Source organism: Gymnodraco acuticeps, unplaced genomic scaffold (assembly GCF_902827175.1).
Source record: "Gymnodraco acuticeps unplaced genomic scaffold, fGymAcu1.1, whole genome shotgun sequence".
In the NCBI taxonomy this organism is placed as follows: Eukaryota; Metazoa; Chordata; class Actinopteri; order Perciformes; family Bathydraconidae; genus Gymnodraco; species Gymnodraco acuticeps.
In genome coordinates this window covers 4,242,463-4,258,898 of record NW_022990135.1, presented here as the reverse complement: position 1 = coordinate 4,258,898, position 16,436 = coordinate 4,242,463, and the positions used below count along the sequence as shown (strand labels likewise).

Here is a 16,436-nt window from a genome sequence, read left to right as displayed (position 1 = left end):
AATGTCTAATTCAATTAGGAAATCTCTTAAGGTGCAGCTACAAGTTGCTTTTAATGCAAATGCGGAAACCCCTTTATAATCAATGTTCACAAATGATGGTCAGAATAGTTGATTTCACTTCCTGTAAATGAGCCTTTGGTAATTACAGCAATAAGAAAACATATTCCTCCGTTGTTTACATTACGAAGGCTGGAAGAAGTGATTTTGTGGATGATTTGGCCTTGATTGACCGGTGCCTCCACTTCCTGGTTTCAGATAAAACTCCCTAACAGTGGGTCATACCAACTAACCAAGAACTCCCTAATCATGTTTTGGATTTCCTTGGAAACACTCATGTGGAAACTTCATGCCAAATGCTTTAGCTATAATCCATGCTCTTTTATTTATGAATTTCTTGCAGTTTGTGTATTCTAAGCCTAGCAAATCGCTTCTTTTTAACTGGATAGGGTTGAAGTCGCTATTGAAAAGCCTTATTTGCAACATGTATTCATGTAAATAGTGGTTGCTGATCAAACAATATTCTCTTTTCTAAATATATCTCAACTAAATGTCAAGTCCTTGGAACCAAATGTTCTTTCTGTGTACTATTAGCAGCCCTATCCTATCTAGTTATTTGCATAAAAAAAAAACATGTTTTCCAGAGAATTATAAACTTAATTTCCTTTTTTCAGGAAAGTGTTTAAAGGAATATTCAAAACGCTGTATTACCCATTAAGAAATTGCAAATGTGTTGTACTTTCATTGGCTCAAAGCTGTGACATTCTTATTTCTTTGTAGTGAACCAATTATCTGCATAAACATACCATAGTAACATGTATGCACACGCTCGGAATCCAAAACACAGTTTGCAGCCAGCCTGCCTTTTGAACATTTGCAGGTAATGTTTACAGAGACAGCAAAGTGGACAGGGATTTACTGAATTGGTCATCCTCAAGAGAAGCTGCAGTGCAGTCACTCTGCTAAATGCCTTTCTTTAAATAGCTCACTTTTTATTTTAAGTAGTCTCTTAGAAAAGTTAATTCCATTCAATGAAAACGGCATTGGCAAAAAACATTACGAATAGACCACTGTTTGTGTCCCAGAAGCTATATTTATCTTACGTAACATCAATAACGTAATAAATGTAATATTTTGAGCCTAACCATGAAGATGAACTGAACCTCACTAAGTCATTTTGTTGCCTTATTATTTAGTTTGTTCTCAATTTAGAAAGTCAATTTGTTTTAAAAACGGCAACCATGTTTACGTCAAATTGTTTTAATAGGAGACAGGGTTAAAACCTACAATCTTTCTTTCTATATATAACCCCCTACTTGTCAGGACCTCGACACAAACTGATGGACCCAAATGCACCACCCAGAGACAAAGTCTTAAATGTAAAAAAAGTATCTTTAATTCCAAAGATCAGGAAATCCCTCTTAACTGAGTAGGTACTGGAAATAACAAAAAGCTCTCACAAGGAGGAAAAACTATGCATAACAAAAAGAGAACTTAAGAAAGAAACTTAAGCATAAAAAAATTGACAAAACAACAAAACCTGACATGAGTGAAAGCGATCTTTTCTTAGCTGAGGCTTGGCACGACCATTCGGGGAAACAAACAAGACAAACTGACACAGGACAGGGGAGAGGCAGGCCTATTTAAACATGAGGTGAGTGGGAACAGGTGGAAACAATCAGGGACTGATGATGGCGGGAAAAACACACAAGGGGAGGAAGAAACAGGGCCTGAAATGAAAGACAAGAGGCATTAACATAACTAACACATTTGACGAGACACAACACTACTGCCCATCACATTTGCTTATTTGCCATGCTTTCAAGTTCAAGTATTCACTTTAGAATCTAACAATATGTTAATGAGGCAGAGTTTGAAAGACTTAATGGCATCAAAAGCGAACATGTGCGTCTAACAAGACCTCCTGGGTGATTGAAAATGTGCTGAGCTCGTTTGCACACTGCAAACAAGCTTCTCCCAACTTCCAAAAACATTTTAGGGTAATGAAGGATCAATATTATGGTCTTGTGGGAATGCGGGCTGGGACTCATTTAGTGTAATTGTGCTGACTGTAACAGCAACTGCAGGCAGATATGGGCTGGGCTCAGAACAGTCTCATAATACACACATGCACACAGAAGGATGACACTTGTATTTCATGATCCGCAAAAGGATTCACACTTGTGTTTTTCAATGCACACACACACATGTGTTCAGTTTCATATGCATGTAAATAAAATCTAATTACAGAAAAAAGTTGTACATGTGTATTTTTGATCCTCACATATTTGTTTTCCGTTTAAATCCTCTGAACCTGCAAACACAAACCGCTTTCTCCATAGCCGCGGGAAGTCATTTTGCTCAGGGGGTGCTGCCAAAAGTGAGGAGGGAGCCGCTTAAAAAAAAAAAAAAAAGGCGGTGCCGGGCCGGGCCCAGCTGTCACCATACATTGTTTGTTAAAGGCGAGACACGGCAGGCAAAAACATCGTTTTTCATGCACTGGTCAATTTTGAGATGTTGTACTATTTTGATTCCATAACATGTTTTCTTTAAGGCTTTTGGAAGTAAAACGTACAAAATACACATTTAAGTGTTCATTTTACTATAGTTGGTCTATTTGCGTCTGTATATTTCTCCTAAATTCACCAAAAGTTAGCATTCTAACGTAACATAAAGTACCGCGACCGCTGTGTGCACCATGTCATCGTTGGAAAGCTGAGTCTCGGATCCAAATATGGTCATTTCCTTTGTGTCAGCAACCAATCGTGAAAGTACAAAGGGGTCTTAAACCAACAAACGAAATCACATTGGCTCGTGTCAACTTCTGACAACGTGATTCGTTCAGATGCGTCACGTGATGTGCTAAAACACTTCCTGGTTAGCTTTCCGCTTGAAATTTAAATCTCAAAATGGCAAAGGAACGGCGAAAAAAAACGTTCACAGAGAAGACAACAACAATTGTCACTTGCACGAAGCAAGGTTATACAAAACACAAATGACCCCGAACATGAAATACCTTCACGGAGTGCGTCGATGCGCAAGCTGTCATCCAAAGAACAGAGGGTTTAGCTAGCGCCTCACTGCAATCTTTAAAGGTCCTTTTCTCAAAATGAGTTTTTTCTCCTACTCTGAGTTCGAAATTTCAACTTCAGTTGCACGTACATACACCAAACCTTCCAGTTATATTCCTATCAATATTATGAAGGCTTTTACAGAAGGGTTTGTTCATAGATCATTCATAGCCTGAATTATATAAGATGTTATACCTAGAAACATGGCGAAAATTGATATTTTAGGGCTGTTGACAGTATTTTCTGATTTATGGAGTGATAAAAAGAGATATCCAAAATCCCTTCTGTAAAAGCCTTAGATGCTAATATGACTACAAAATGAAACGAGCATTTTGAACCTGGCTTTATCCAAAGTTCAGATTTCGGTTCCTGAAATGTGTTAAAATATGCGCAAATGTAATGAGATAATGGCTCATTTGCATATTCATAAAACTTGTAATATAAGAAACAATTGCCTTATTGTAGGTAATTAACTGGAGAAATTACCCTATTCACCTGGGGTGTCTCGCCTTAACTTTAATAAACCATTATAGACCTTAGCAACAGCTGCACATGCCCACATGCTAACTATGGGTCTTACAAACCTACATAACATTACAAATAGTCAGAAAATATTATTTACAATATTAATAAAAAAATGAATTCAATTTTAACTGATTGACAAGGCAAAACACTGCACAGCGGCAGCAGCATTAAAGGAAACATCGTCTTACCTTGTGTTGGGGCTTCACAAAACTCAAAATGTAGCCTGGGGTGGCACTAATGAAGACCCTCATTAGAGCAGATACATCCACATTGTCCAAAATGTTACTATGGACATGCATTAAAGTCAGATGTGTCAGTCTCTTCTGTGTCATATTACTCTAGTTGTAGAGGTGGTGGGCTGAGGAGTAGCTGGTGGTCCACTCTTTTTATTGGGTTGTTTGTTGGAGAAAAAAATCCAAAATCCTTTTTTGCGCCATTCTATAAAGTTGTCACTCTGCAGTGTGTGTGTCGCGTCAATTACGTCACTCTCCCACGACCTATGACCTAGATGACTCGGATTTTATTTATTTGGAAAATAAATTCAAGCCACCTGATATATACAAATATATACTATGACTATTATATGCTACTGTATACAGCTAATTTTATTTTAAGTAAAATCATAACTATTTTATGTAGTTTAATCATTTTTATTTAGGTGGTCACTCAGTTTTTCAAATGTACACCACTCGCCAACAGGGGGTGCTGCAGCACCCCCAGCACCCCTACTTCCCGCGGCTATGGCTTTCTCTGCATGGATCGCTGTGCATTCGTGTGTGGGTTTTTGAGACTCCCCTGACGGTCAGCCGATTCGTACTTGTAATTTTTTTCTATCTATAGCCAATCAGATGTCTCCTCCATTCTAAGCCAATCACATGAGCGCGCCCCCACGAGGGTAGATTTCTTGCGTTCATGACGTAGCGCTTCATGTACGCATTTTGCGCAGTCCGGAGCTGACAGCTCCATGGAGCCTGCCTGCAGGCGCTAATGTCAGGAGACCTCCACTCTCAGTACAGCGCCACTTTCCGAACAGGAAATGCACGCAAATACAAGCCTTTATATTATTAAGGTACAGCGCCACTTTCCGAACCATTGATGAATGCTTGTGTACACAAAAACGGCAGGCAAAACCGTTTTAAATGTGTGTTTCCTGTGTGTCGAATACAGCTGCTTTATTTATGTCTGTATGAAGTTGAAGGGGGATAATGACCGCCGGTCATTATCGGCCGATATTCACTCTTGATAGTTTGATCGGTACTCTCTATAAAGGCCGATCAGGAGAGCTGGATCTGATCGATATGGACATAAATGCGAGTGAAGTATAACCGGACGCGAGAGAGAGATCAGATCAGCTGCTGAGTCTGACGGAGACAAGCAGCTCTGCATGATCATCTGAAGCTCCGCCCTCTGTTTAGCGAGCTGACCGGACAGCGCAAAATGCGTATATATGAAGTGTCATGAACGCAAGAAATCATACCCTCGTGGGGGCCAGTGGCGTTTTCTCCCGGAGGCCAAGGGAAGCCAGGCTTCCTCTGTTTTTTCGGATTGTAGTTATAATTTAAATAAATAAATAAAAACACTTTGTTTTGTTTCGATAATTCTCCTTTACTGTGTGTTGCTGCCGGCCCGTCTCTCCCCCATTCTCATTGAGTATTTTACAAAGAGTGAAACAAACAGCGCCCCTCTAGATGTTATGGTGAAACAGTAGATTGCACTCACTGTTGCGAGAGGAGGCCAGCCGAATCTGGCTTCCTTTGGTGAAAAAAAATGGAGGGATTGACCAATCAGATGAGGCCCACGTGATGCCCCTGCCAACCTGTGATTGGTCAGGGCCATGCCAAGGGAAGCCAGCCGCCTCTAGCTTCCCTTCAGGGGCGGCTGGCGGCTGGCGATTTGATTGGACACTGCCATCCAATCAAATCACATCAACATCAGTTTTAATACTGTAACTGTCATCACCGCCGTTAGAAATTATCAAGCAAATGAAGCATTATGGAGGGTGGAGATTTGGCGTACTTAATCAAACATAACTTTACTAAACTTCCGCTACAGCAGCAACTAAAAATTAAATCAGATGACAGGCCAATGCCCGCACTCGAGCTGTGTGTACACAGAGGGAAAAGGGAGATAATCGGACGTTCAATGAGGACAATTATGTCCGCACGGAGTGGCTAACTGGAAGCGCTAAACTTCAGCGTCTATTTGGCTGGCCATGTCTTCTTTTTGACAAGGATTCGTGCTCCCTGAACAATACTTGGGCAACTTCAGGATTCATCGACCTTGCCAACCTGCCACGGGCAATTGAGAGGCACGGTAAATCCAAAAATCACAGATTGTGTGATTGTTTGCATACATTAATAAGTAAAATGCTTAAATTAATAAGAAGAGAGTTTCAGCTGGAGAGTGCGTGCGGACCTGTCGGTTAGATAACAGGCGTGTGCAAGTCCTGCATCTGTGTGATACAAATGTGTGTAAAATGATACCGGGCGCTGTAATCACTCATCTGGTTACGTTATTGACCGCCCCCCGACCCAAAAAATGGGCTTCCCCTACATTTTCCCCCACGCCACGCTACTGGTGGGGGCGCGCTCATGTGATTTGCTTAGAATGGAGGAGACATCTGATTGGCTATAGATAGAAACAGCGATCCGTGCACAGAAAGCGGTTTGTGTTTGCAGGTTCAGAGGATTTAAACGGAAAACAAAATATGTAAAACTTTTTTCTGTATTTGGATTTTATTTACATGTATATGAAACGGAACACATTTGTGTGTGCATTGACAAACACAAGTATGGATCCGGAAATACAAGTGTGAATCCTTCTGTGTGCAGTGCATGTGTGTATTATGAGACTGTTCTGAGCCCATAGGCAGACACTCACATTTAATTGCTGTCAAAGGAATCATTTACCAAAGAAATTCAAAGTGCAGTTAAGAGCTGTAAGGAGAATGTCAAATATGCAATTAGTCATATACAGCTCTGTAAAATATTAAAAGCTTTTACATCGTGTAGGTATGTGTTAGAGTAAAATTCATATCTTTGTCTTATATTGTTAAACTTCCAAATTCCAAATAATTTGTTTTGTCAACTGTACTGTAATCGTACAATGTGTTGGAGCGCTAGCCAATAGAAGCGTGAGTGTTATATAGTGATGTCACTATGCTACGGAGGTGATCAAATGAGTCCAATATATGGGGTGTTTCAGACGAGGGGGGGGGATGTGTGTGAGAGGAACTACCTTTGCAGACCACATGCACACACACCTATAACACACTACAGGAAAGGGAAACTCCTAAAAACATAATAGGGCCTCTTTAAACACATAGCCTACCTATAAAATGTTTATCTTCTAGATAAACTAATAATCAACCAGTTGTCTCTTAATTTGTTCCAGCGCTAAATAAGAAACTGTATTTTTGTTATTAAAACTAAAGATTCAGTTTGATCCCTTTAGTCTATCAACCTTACACAAAGTAAAGCTTGGCATTCAGTGACCGTGCCTGTCCTCTGTGATTTAAAGGTCAAAAGCACAATCCCTATCTTTTGATGGGGTCTGTTAGCATGCAAGACACGGCGTCAACTCTGGAAACTTTCTACTGCGATTTAAGAAGAGGCACGACTGATTAGCCGTGACAAGCAGCGAGAGAATGATAGGGATTACAGCCAGCGCTGTGTGATGTAAGATGCTGATTTATTGGCAGTGTCGACACATTTCTGGCATCGAAAACAACCTCCCCCTCCGAGGAAACATTCATACCGAGCATGTTAGTATTCCAATTTGGAGTGTTTACTAGTTAGGGATGAAATGACTCCAAAACACCACCATTAATGGCTATAAGGAAACACATGTGTAATAACAAGCCAGTAGTGTACTTGGAAAGCCTTCGAGAAAAAATCGATTATTCGATTTCAAAACATAGTCAAATGGAGCCAATTTTTTGTATGTGTGCTAGCTAGCGGATAAACACCATAGAAGGTAAATGACATCTTACAGCACAACAATCTGATGGTTGATTTGTTATTATTTTCTCTTCCTGCAAAAATGATCACATTTGATTTCACAAGTGAATCAAATGTGAAAATGCAATCTAGCTACTGTATTGTTGGATCATCTTATATTCTATTCCTCTGCTGTCACTGAGGGATTACACCGTCCGGGATGTGGGAACATTTTGACATTGATATATTTGTTTGTCTCTTGACTTGAGGACTTTTTATCTCTAAAAAATATGTTTTTCTCCGACTTTCCGAAAGAGTCTCTTTGTAATTATAATGGAAATGTATTTTAACGATGTTTTGCTCTCAACAGAATAGTGATCTATGAAATGTAATCATATGTGACTGATTTCTGTAATATTAAAGCTGCCAAACTGAATATTAGGATGATGTGTTTGAACATATCAGCGTTATAGCTTTACAATTTAAGCACATTTCTTTCCAAAAACCCTTCAAAAGACACATTAGAGACACACCATTAACTCATCATCAGTGGACCATCATTAAACTGGCAGCTAAACAATGTACAATTTCTGAACAAAATGGGGACCAACTCTTAAAAGAATGGCCCAAGAGTGCAACTAGTGGTCAAAAGTTCTGTAAAGCATGTTTGAACAAAAAATGACAACAACAGAATGTGGAAATACTGGATATTTGTGTTCAAAATGGTGCTGAAACAAACAGTCCATCGATTGATCAACAGTCAATTAATACCATTCACCAGGACAAAGAGTGCTCGCACATTCACTGAAAGTACATTCAGGACTATGTCATATAAGTTTGAAATAACATAATTAAGAAAAGGGAATTAGTTGCAGACTCCCAAAAGTCCAGGTCTAATTTCCTGACTCGTGTCTAGTGCTCTACAGGTTCATTTCCAAAGGGCTTTCTGCTCACTTGTAATAACGAATAACATTAGATCTGCACGGCATTGACAGTCATTTCTACAATTTCATCATCTCAGAGGGGCTGGGTATAAAATATTGCTTAAAGGCAGTTTTGATTAAAAGGTAGTTCAGAATTGTGACATCTCAGTCATAGCCCAAGATTATTACTGATCGTTAATGATCTCAGACAAAGTGGTGATTTTTCTTTCCTTTTGCAAGCAGAATAACAGAAAAAGTGCTAGCCTGACTTTCATGCTCCTCGGTTTTAAAGGGTGTAGCCACATTCGCATTATGGTTGCACTTAAAGGGCCGGTTGTAACTTGTAAGTGACATTTTGAGAAAAGAAAAGGAAAAGGTCAAATTCTAAGAAAAAAGTCATATTTTGAAGAAGAAAAGTCAAATTCTGAAACAAAAATGCATATTTGAGATGCATTATGGGACATGTAGTTTATGGGCAACATGCTTCTGTAAATCGGCATGTAACCGTATAATAAACATATTATATTCTTTGCAAGCTCTTGTGGGGCCCAAGAAAATGAAGTCGCGGGCCGGATTTGGCCCCCGGGCCTTGAGTTTGACACCTCTGGGGCCTGTACTACGAAGCTGGTTCAACCTAACCTGGATATGTTTGAGTTAGCCGGTTGGCCTAATCCAAAACATACGCGCTCTCGCTAAACTGTACTACGACGCGGGTTATCAAGTGGATCGCTCAAGCCAGCCGTGCCCTATGTAGTTAGGTGCGCGTTCACATGAAAGGGGTGGTATTTGGAGCATTCGACCAATCACAAATATGGAGAAGCATACTGACAGCGCAGCGTCATACTTCCTGAATGAAAAGTCACCTATAATATTAGACATATGAAGAAGTTAAACTTTAAACATCCATGACTTAAACACTTTATCCAGGATAAAAGCCACATAGCTGCACCTGCAAGGTGAATACAGCTGACAAAAGAAAAAGTGTTTGAATGCGTACATTAACAGGTTTATGATATCACTGTCCCGTCTAAGACACGATCTGACTTTAATTACATTTGAATCGAGTGTTTCGTCAACTTAATGTGTTGCTTAAAATAATACTTCTGCATACAGTATGTGACACTGAGTGTTGCACGGCCAGATACGGCTCAGCTGACTCAGATAAGGAAATATATGATACATTATGAAGTGATATGCCGCGGACTGTACTTAATGTTACTCTGATCCGGTTACTTATGTTGTGGCAGATATTTAAGTAAGCTTTCTTAACGCTAATGTTATAATAGTCAGATTGCTCTGAAGATGTGAGGTGATATTCTATTAATGTTCACGTTCACACAGTCGGTTGATTTTTGCCGGCCGTCTTTCCTGCAACGGCAGCTTTTCTGTATTTCCTTTCTCCTGTAATATGACTTGATCGCTTTAAACTCCGCACACTGAGCTCTGATTGGTCAGCAGGCGGTGCTTTCACTGAGTTGAGCTCTTAGCCTGCAACCTAACCTGGTCCCGACCAGGTTAGCCGCACAGCATAAGTTACCATGGAGATCTAGCCTGCTAAAAAGAGAACCAGCTTCATAGGACCGGAAACCCCGAGTTTTCCCTGAAGTTAGCCGGCTAAGCGAAAATCCTGCTTCGTAGTATACCCCCCTGGTGTAGCATAACCTTTGCATGGGAATGCCACGTGACAGGAATGTTTTGTTGGAGTGGGATTGAACAGGAGTCTCTTCCACATCCCTAAATAAATGCCTTTATAAATGCCTCGTCGTGTCTTTAAAGTTGTGCTAATCCTCTCCTAAAGATAACACTAAGTGAAGTGATGAAACTTAATTACAGTTTGCATGGCAGCAGCTGAAAGGATACAGAGCAAAAGTAAAGCAAACAGTGTTTAAATAAACAGCCACAACCCTCAGATAAACAGCGTTGATCTCTCCGCCCTGGGTCACGGCGAAAATGTTCCACGTCAACAACTCCTGCTGCATATAGAGGCCATCTTTCTAAAGGCATGTATTTATAGAGGATTTGAATGCAGCTGTCACGCTTGGTCAAAGGATCCAAAGTGAATTGTCCTGCAGTCCTTAAGCCCAGGGGAGCCAACATAGCGCTGGTGCTCAATGAATAGATAATTCCATTTCCACTAGCTTATGATCCAACATAAAAGAAGCTGCGGTGCCAGTAGGGGCTACCTGCTCTGAGTTTGTGTAGGAAGCCTCCCAAGCGAGTGCTGATTATGCATATCCCCCATAATGCTTTTGTGTAAATCAAAACTCTTGTCACCTGTGTTTGAAATGTATCTGTCAGTGAGTGAAACAAGGGAGGATGTTGCTTAGATTAACTGGACCGTGATGTCAATCTTCTGATGGAACTGGTCCCAGAGCCACCAGAGGATTCTCTCATCAAAAGAATAATTCATACTTGCAGTTGAGGGGGACTGGGTGTCTCTGACGGCAGAGGTGATTAACATGCATCCCTGCTCTTGTCCTAGGTTTAAATCCCTCACCTGCTTTTATCTTTGTCGTTTCCTCTGCAGATTGTAGATAAACGAAACTTGCAATAACGTCTTATTCCTTATCCGTTAGATATGTATTGGAGACTGACGGTTTCCCTCAAAGGTGTTTAAAAACATCTGCTATTTTATTCATAAGGACCAATGCTCAGGAATCATGTCTGTAAATAGGCCAGTGTGTTTATGAGTTGCAGGGAGAGTGTGTATTTTCTGCAGGCTGTGCTGAGGACAGACACTGTCCCTGTCTTACATCATGGATCTGACCATGTCCTGCATGTTAGATACTCTCATTCACATACAGACTCGCAGTGACAAGCCGCTGTGAGGGAAGGGAGCATCCCAAAAACCCTCCGGCTGGCATTATGCTCTCACTGATGCTCAACTGTGTGGCAAAAACAAGGGAGCCATGTGAAAAAACTATATTTGTTTTTTATCAGAAGAGGCTATGATGCTTTTTGGGGGGGTTTTCCTTTCCTGTAGTGTGTTAAAAAGGTTTTTGTGCATGTAAATGGTCTCTAAACGCACTTTCTGAACATGAAAGCATGTACGTGACAGTAGAAGCACAAAATACGAATATGAACCTGAAATGTGTATAATATTTAAATTTGTAGTTTTGCTTACATGTCCAACAGAGTAATTGTTCATGTTGGGTTATTGCTATGACACTAGGAAAAGGAAAGATGTTTAAATATTTTTAATTATCATATTTGTTTTCCATGTTGAGCTCGTTTCCCAGGACACCACCTGATCATGATGTTGTTTGTCTTCATATTGTTCTGATTATTATGCTGCTAATTATAATTTGGCTCACAGCCGGAGCAGGAAAGTATTGTCACCAGCACAATTTGTTGATTATGCAACGTTTATTTTGTCTGGTACGACACTAGCGCCCGGAGTGTAATTTCCCAGGTGAAAAACCTGAGCATGTTCTCTTCGTATATTGATGTCTTATTTTATTAATCGAGGTGTCGCTATCTTGTGGGTTTCTTGAATGATTACAAGAAAGAGCACTGACACCTGCATACAGATGAAGAAAACGTTTTGGATTTGATTATGTTCAGTCTCTTGTGAATTTGTTGGAAGTCTTTTGTCAGCAAGTATCTCTCTCTTCTGCCTCCTATTTGTTCTTCTTCTTTTATTTATTTCTGTTCCCAGTTACATTAAATATTTAGTGGTGACTCTTGAAACCCAGAGAAAATGGCACAGAGATGTTTTGATGAAATAAATAAATATTGTCTGGCAGAATTCAATCTGTGTTTCTCATTGATCAGAAGCTGTGTACCTCACTTCGACAAATGTGCTTCCTTTGTTTCTAAGATTCTAATCAATCTTCCAATCTTCCTTTTTCAGAAATGGACTCTTTCCGCATCCTGCTCTACTCGCTCATCTTCCTGGTCAGCGTCTTCGGGAACCTGCTGATCATCGTGGTCCTGGTGCTGAACAAGCGCATGCGGACCGTCACCAACTCCTTCCTGCTGTCGCTGGCGCTCAGCGACCTCATGATGGCCGTCTTCTGCATGCCCTTCACCCTCATCCCCAACATCCTGGAGGACTTCATCTTCGGAGCGGCCATGTGCAAGACCGTCACCTACTTTATGGGTGAGAAAAATTCACTTCCCTGCCAAGAGTTTGTTGCTAGGGGGATTCAGGCTGGCTGTTATTTGTCACAGTCAATTCTTAAATGAAATGCTAGTTGAGTCGCAGGAAATTGGTCTATTATTTTCCAAATCACACTGAACAGAGCTGTTCGGGAAAGGCAAGATTAAATGAATCCATTTGTTATGTTAAAGAATGATCAGGGTTAAAAAGCTTATTATCCCAGAACAGAAATATGTGGCTGTCAACCGATCAGAAACTGCTCCGGCTTTAGAATCCTGCCGGAAAATTGCTCGATATCTTACAAGAGCTTTTCTAGGGGCTTCATTTTGCCTGTCAGAAGGTAACCATCATGCTCAAAGAGCTCGAGCAGTCACACGTCTTCAGGAGTGTGACTGAGCGATGAGCTGGCTCCCATCAGGCCGGAGTGAAGGTGCCACGTGAGGCCTGAGTCACACCGGCAAGACACGGCAAAGGAACTTTCCCGGCCTCACTTTGAGCTTGGTATGGTTGATCAGAGCTATTGAACGGGGAGGTCCGCAATCCTATTATTGTCCAGGAAATGCGATGCACCATCTGTGAAGAAAGGCTTCTTTTCAATTACTGGGTTCTCTGAGCTGTGATAAGAACGAGGAGGAGGAGGGGGCAACATCCTCAGACTTTAAAACACAAACCTTTAGTTATTTGTCCGCTTTGTCCAACACTTTTCATGTAAACTTGTAATATATTCAAGTTAAGTGCTAAACTGATAAGTAATGATTTTTAGACAATGAATCACTTCACCATATGAACACTGGCATTTTATTAAACTGTGAATAATGACTTGGATATCCTCCACTGCATATGTGATACTTCCTTTAAGCCCCTGTCACACTGTCCCGAAATTGACACCCGATGGACACACGATAAAGGAAATGTTCAAATTCGGCTGTGATCATAGCAACATCAGGCCATTCGTGAGGGCATCTAAGCCATCGTATGACCGCCAGTGGAGTTTCTCAGGCTCCGGCAGCAACTTCGTGAGCGGCAACTTCATAAGGCACTCGTGAGGACATCTTGTCAAATCGTGTCATCTTCGTATTATCATAGGTGCCATCGGGCATTCGCCTTCACTCTGATCGGGGCGAATGCCCAATGGCCCCGATGATAACAAGATGCCCTCACGATGGCCTTACGAAGGGCACAATTGACACACGAATTCAACACGAAAATGAACCTTCGCAAGGTCCTTCGGCAATTTGTTGGCATGCCAAAGATTTTGCCACTGCTCACAAAGTTGCTGCCGGAGCCTGAGAAACTCCACCGGCGGTCATACGATGGCTTAAGATGCCCCCACGAATGGCCCGATGTTGCTACGATCACAGCCGAATTTGAACATTTCCTTTATCGTGTTGTTTTATTGCACAACAAAATCATGTAAACATATTATGTAAATAACCCAATTTGTGTTCTGTGAAACTAAAAAGGATATAATATTATATTTTGAAGGACAGTTGACAGGAAGTTGTTGTTGTTATGGAAACAACATTACGGAGAAAACGTAATATTTTCTACATATAAAGACGGATAAAGTAAAGAACAAAGTCTGAATATATCAGTACAGTATCATAGTACTGTAACATAATTGTTTTTGGTACTTTCATTGCAGTTGTATGTCTTAAATGTAATGTAAATGTTGCCTTCGTGTGTGGTTCGGGGCCATCTTCGTGCGAAATTCACAATTCCATATTCGTGTGTCCATCGGGTGTCAATTTCGGGACAGTGTGACAGGGGCTTTAGCAGCTACCTCAGAACAGCAACAACACAATGTTATCTGCAATGTTTAAGACTTTCATTAGTCTAGGTTTGAATTAAAAGTTGATGAAAGAGCTGTATTTGAGGTTCATTCAACAAGGATAAAATGATGGGGAGACCCATTAGCAGCCATAGCCCCCGAAAGAATAAATGTTAAAGGGGACCTATCATGCAAAATGCACTTTTCTATGTCTTTTATACATAAATATGTGTCCCCGGTGTGTCGGGGAACTCACGCAGCGTCAGAAAATAAAACCCTCTCTCTTTCCCTCCGTACCCAAATCTCTAAAAACGGGGGTACAACGGAGCTGATCCAGATTTGCGTCCGATATGACGTAAAATCTGAAATGTAGGCTGCCTTTACGCCCACGGACCAATCAGAAACTGCTATCAAAAACAATGCTGACTGTTTTGGACGTAATATGGTCGGTGTTTACATTAGCATCGCTAACACTCAGAGCTAACCTGTACTGGAGAGCATGTGTGTGAAGAAGCAGGAAGTAAAAAGGAACTCACCTTGTGGTATAACCGGCAAGAGAGAAAGCCTTTGAGCTCCAAACTGTTTCAGAAAGAATCCTTGATAATCCATGATATGGCGTTTCATCACGTCAGTATTTAGTTTAGACAGTAGCTGCCGGGTCCCGCATGAGCTCAGCCCCCTCCTTTTTTATTTTTATCAATTTTTATTTATTTTTAAAAGCTGTATACCCCAAATCAGCACTTTTGAAACAGGAAGTGAAATAGAGGGATATGAGGCATGGCTAGAATGGGTGATCTGTTTGGTATTTTGATCAAAACAATTCACAGAAATGTTTTTTATATATTTGTATATATCTGAGACCTATGCTATTGCCTAAAAATAGCATGATAGGTGCAATTTAAAGAAAATAATTGCAAATGATCTGGTTCTTAAAGCTTGTACAGTAAGCTATGTGTACTATTTGCATTTGAGTCTATTCAGAGTTGAAGGGGGAAAACTAGTACTAGTGAGCTTTCCGACTGTCAGTTAGACCAAGAGCCGGTCAGCAGCTGGAAGAAGGAGACCAGCCTTTAAAAAAGAGCTTAGTTCAGCTGGTATAAGCAGGAATTTTCACAAATACTACAGTCTCTCTGGGTGTTGCTTCGTGTTTTCTGCCCATAGTTTTCATTCTCTAACAATTCTCTTACAACGTTCTGAATCTTGTTATGTATGACCTTTAAACAGTAGTGTTTGGTGGGCCTTGGGATTAGTTACCAAGCATGACCTACCTTCAACAATGCTGGCCTTAGGATGGGATCTTTGTTGCATGTCAGGACTGGACTTCACCCTGTGAAATATATGGAAAATGGCAAAAATAAATTGTCAGTCAAGTTGCAGTTCAATGCTAGTCCAAAATAACATCATTAAAACCTTGTGGACATTATTAACAACAATTAATTAATTATTGCGTTATGGGCAAACACTTCCAACTACAAATTCTAATCAGTTCATCCATGACATTTGTGCCAAACTTGAAGAAACACCCTCAAGGCGTTCTTGAGATATGGTGTGCAGCAGATGGTCCCTGAAAACACAATGCCTCTGGCCATGGCTGTCACAGGCATAGGCATGAAAAAGAGGCAATTGTAGTCCAAGCACATTTGTCTCTAGACCAGGGCTGTCCAAACATACAGAAAAACATAAGAAGGGCTGGGCCACTCACTAGAGGTCAGTTATATTGCCTCATAAATTAAGTTATAAATTGGAGAATTCAATCCGATGTAGGTAAATTATTCTACACTGAACAAAAATATAAATTTATTTTTTTTTTTTTTTCATGAGATGAACTCAAAGATCTAAAACATTTTCTATATACACAAAATAACCATTTCTCTCAAATATTGTTCACAAATCTGAAAAAATCTGTGATAGTGAGCACTTCTCCTTTGCGAGATAATCTATCCCACCTCACAGGTGTGGCATATCAAGATGCTGATTAGACAGCATGATTATTGCACAGGTGTGCCTTAGGCTGGCCACAATAAACGGAAAAAAACGGAATACATGTAACGGCGTTACGTAATCAGAATACAAAAATCAAGTAACTGTATTCAGCTCGCGTTACATTTG

General features: G+C 40.5%; 2 protein-coding genes across 3 annotated transcripts in view; one reads left to right on the top strand and one right to left on the bottom strand.

Moving 5' to 3' along the window:
* Positions 1-16,436, top strand: part of si:dkey-1h24.2 (uncharacterized protein LOC100137117 homolog) — a 46,709-nt gene that overhangs the window by 5,084 nt on the left and 25,189 nt on the right. The window contains exon 2 of the mRNA XM_034217023.1: positions 12,308-12,556. Coding sequence (XP_034072914.1) covers positions 12,308-12,556 — 249 coding nt within the window. The remainder of the gene's footprint in view (positions 1-12,307; positions 12,557-16,436) is intronic.
* LOC117546699 (carboxypeptidase O-like) overlaps positions 1-16,436 on the bottom strand; it is a 44,170-nt gene that overhangs the window by 23,307 nt on the left and 4,427 nt on the right. For both annotated transcript variants that reach the window (XM_034217025.1, XM_034217026.1), the window contains one exon: positions 15,596-15,654. The gene's annotated coding sequence lies outside the window, so the exon portion shown is untranslated. The remainder of the gene's footprint in view (positions 1-15,595; positions 15,655-16,436) is intronic.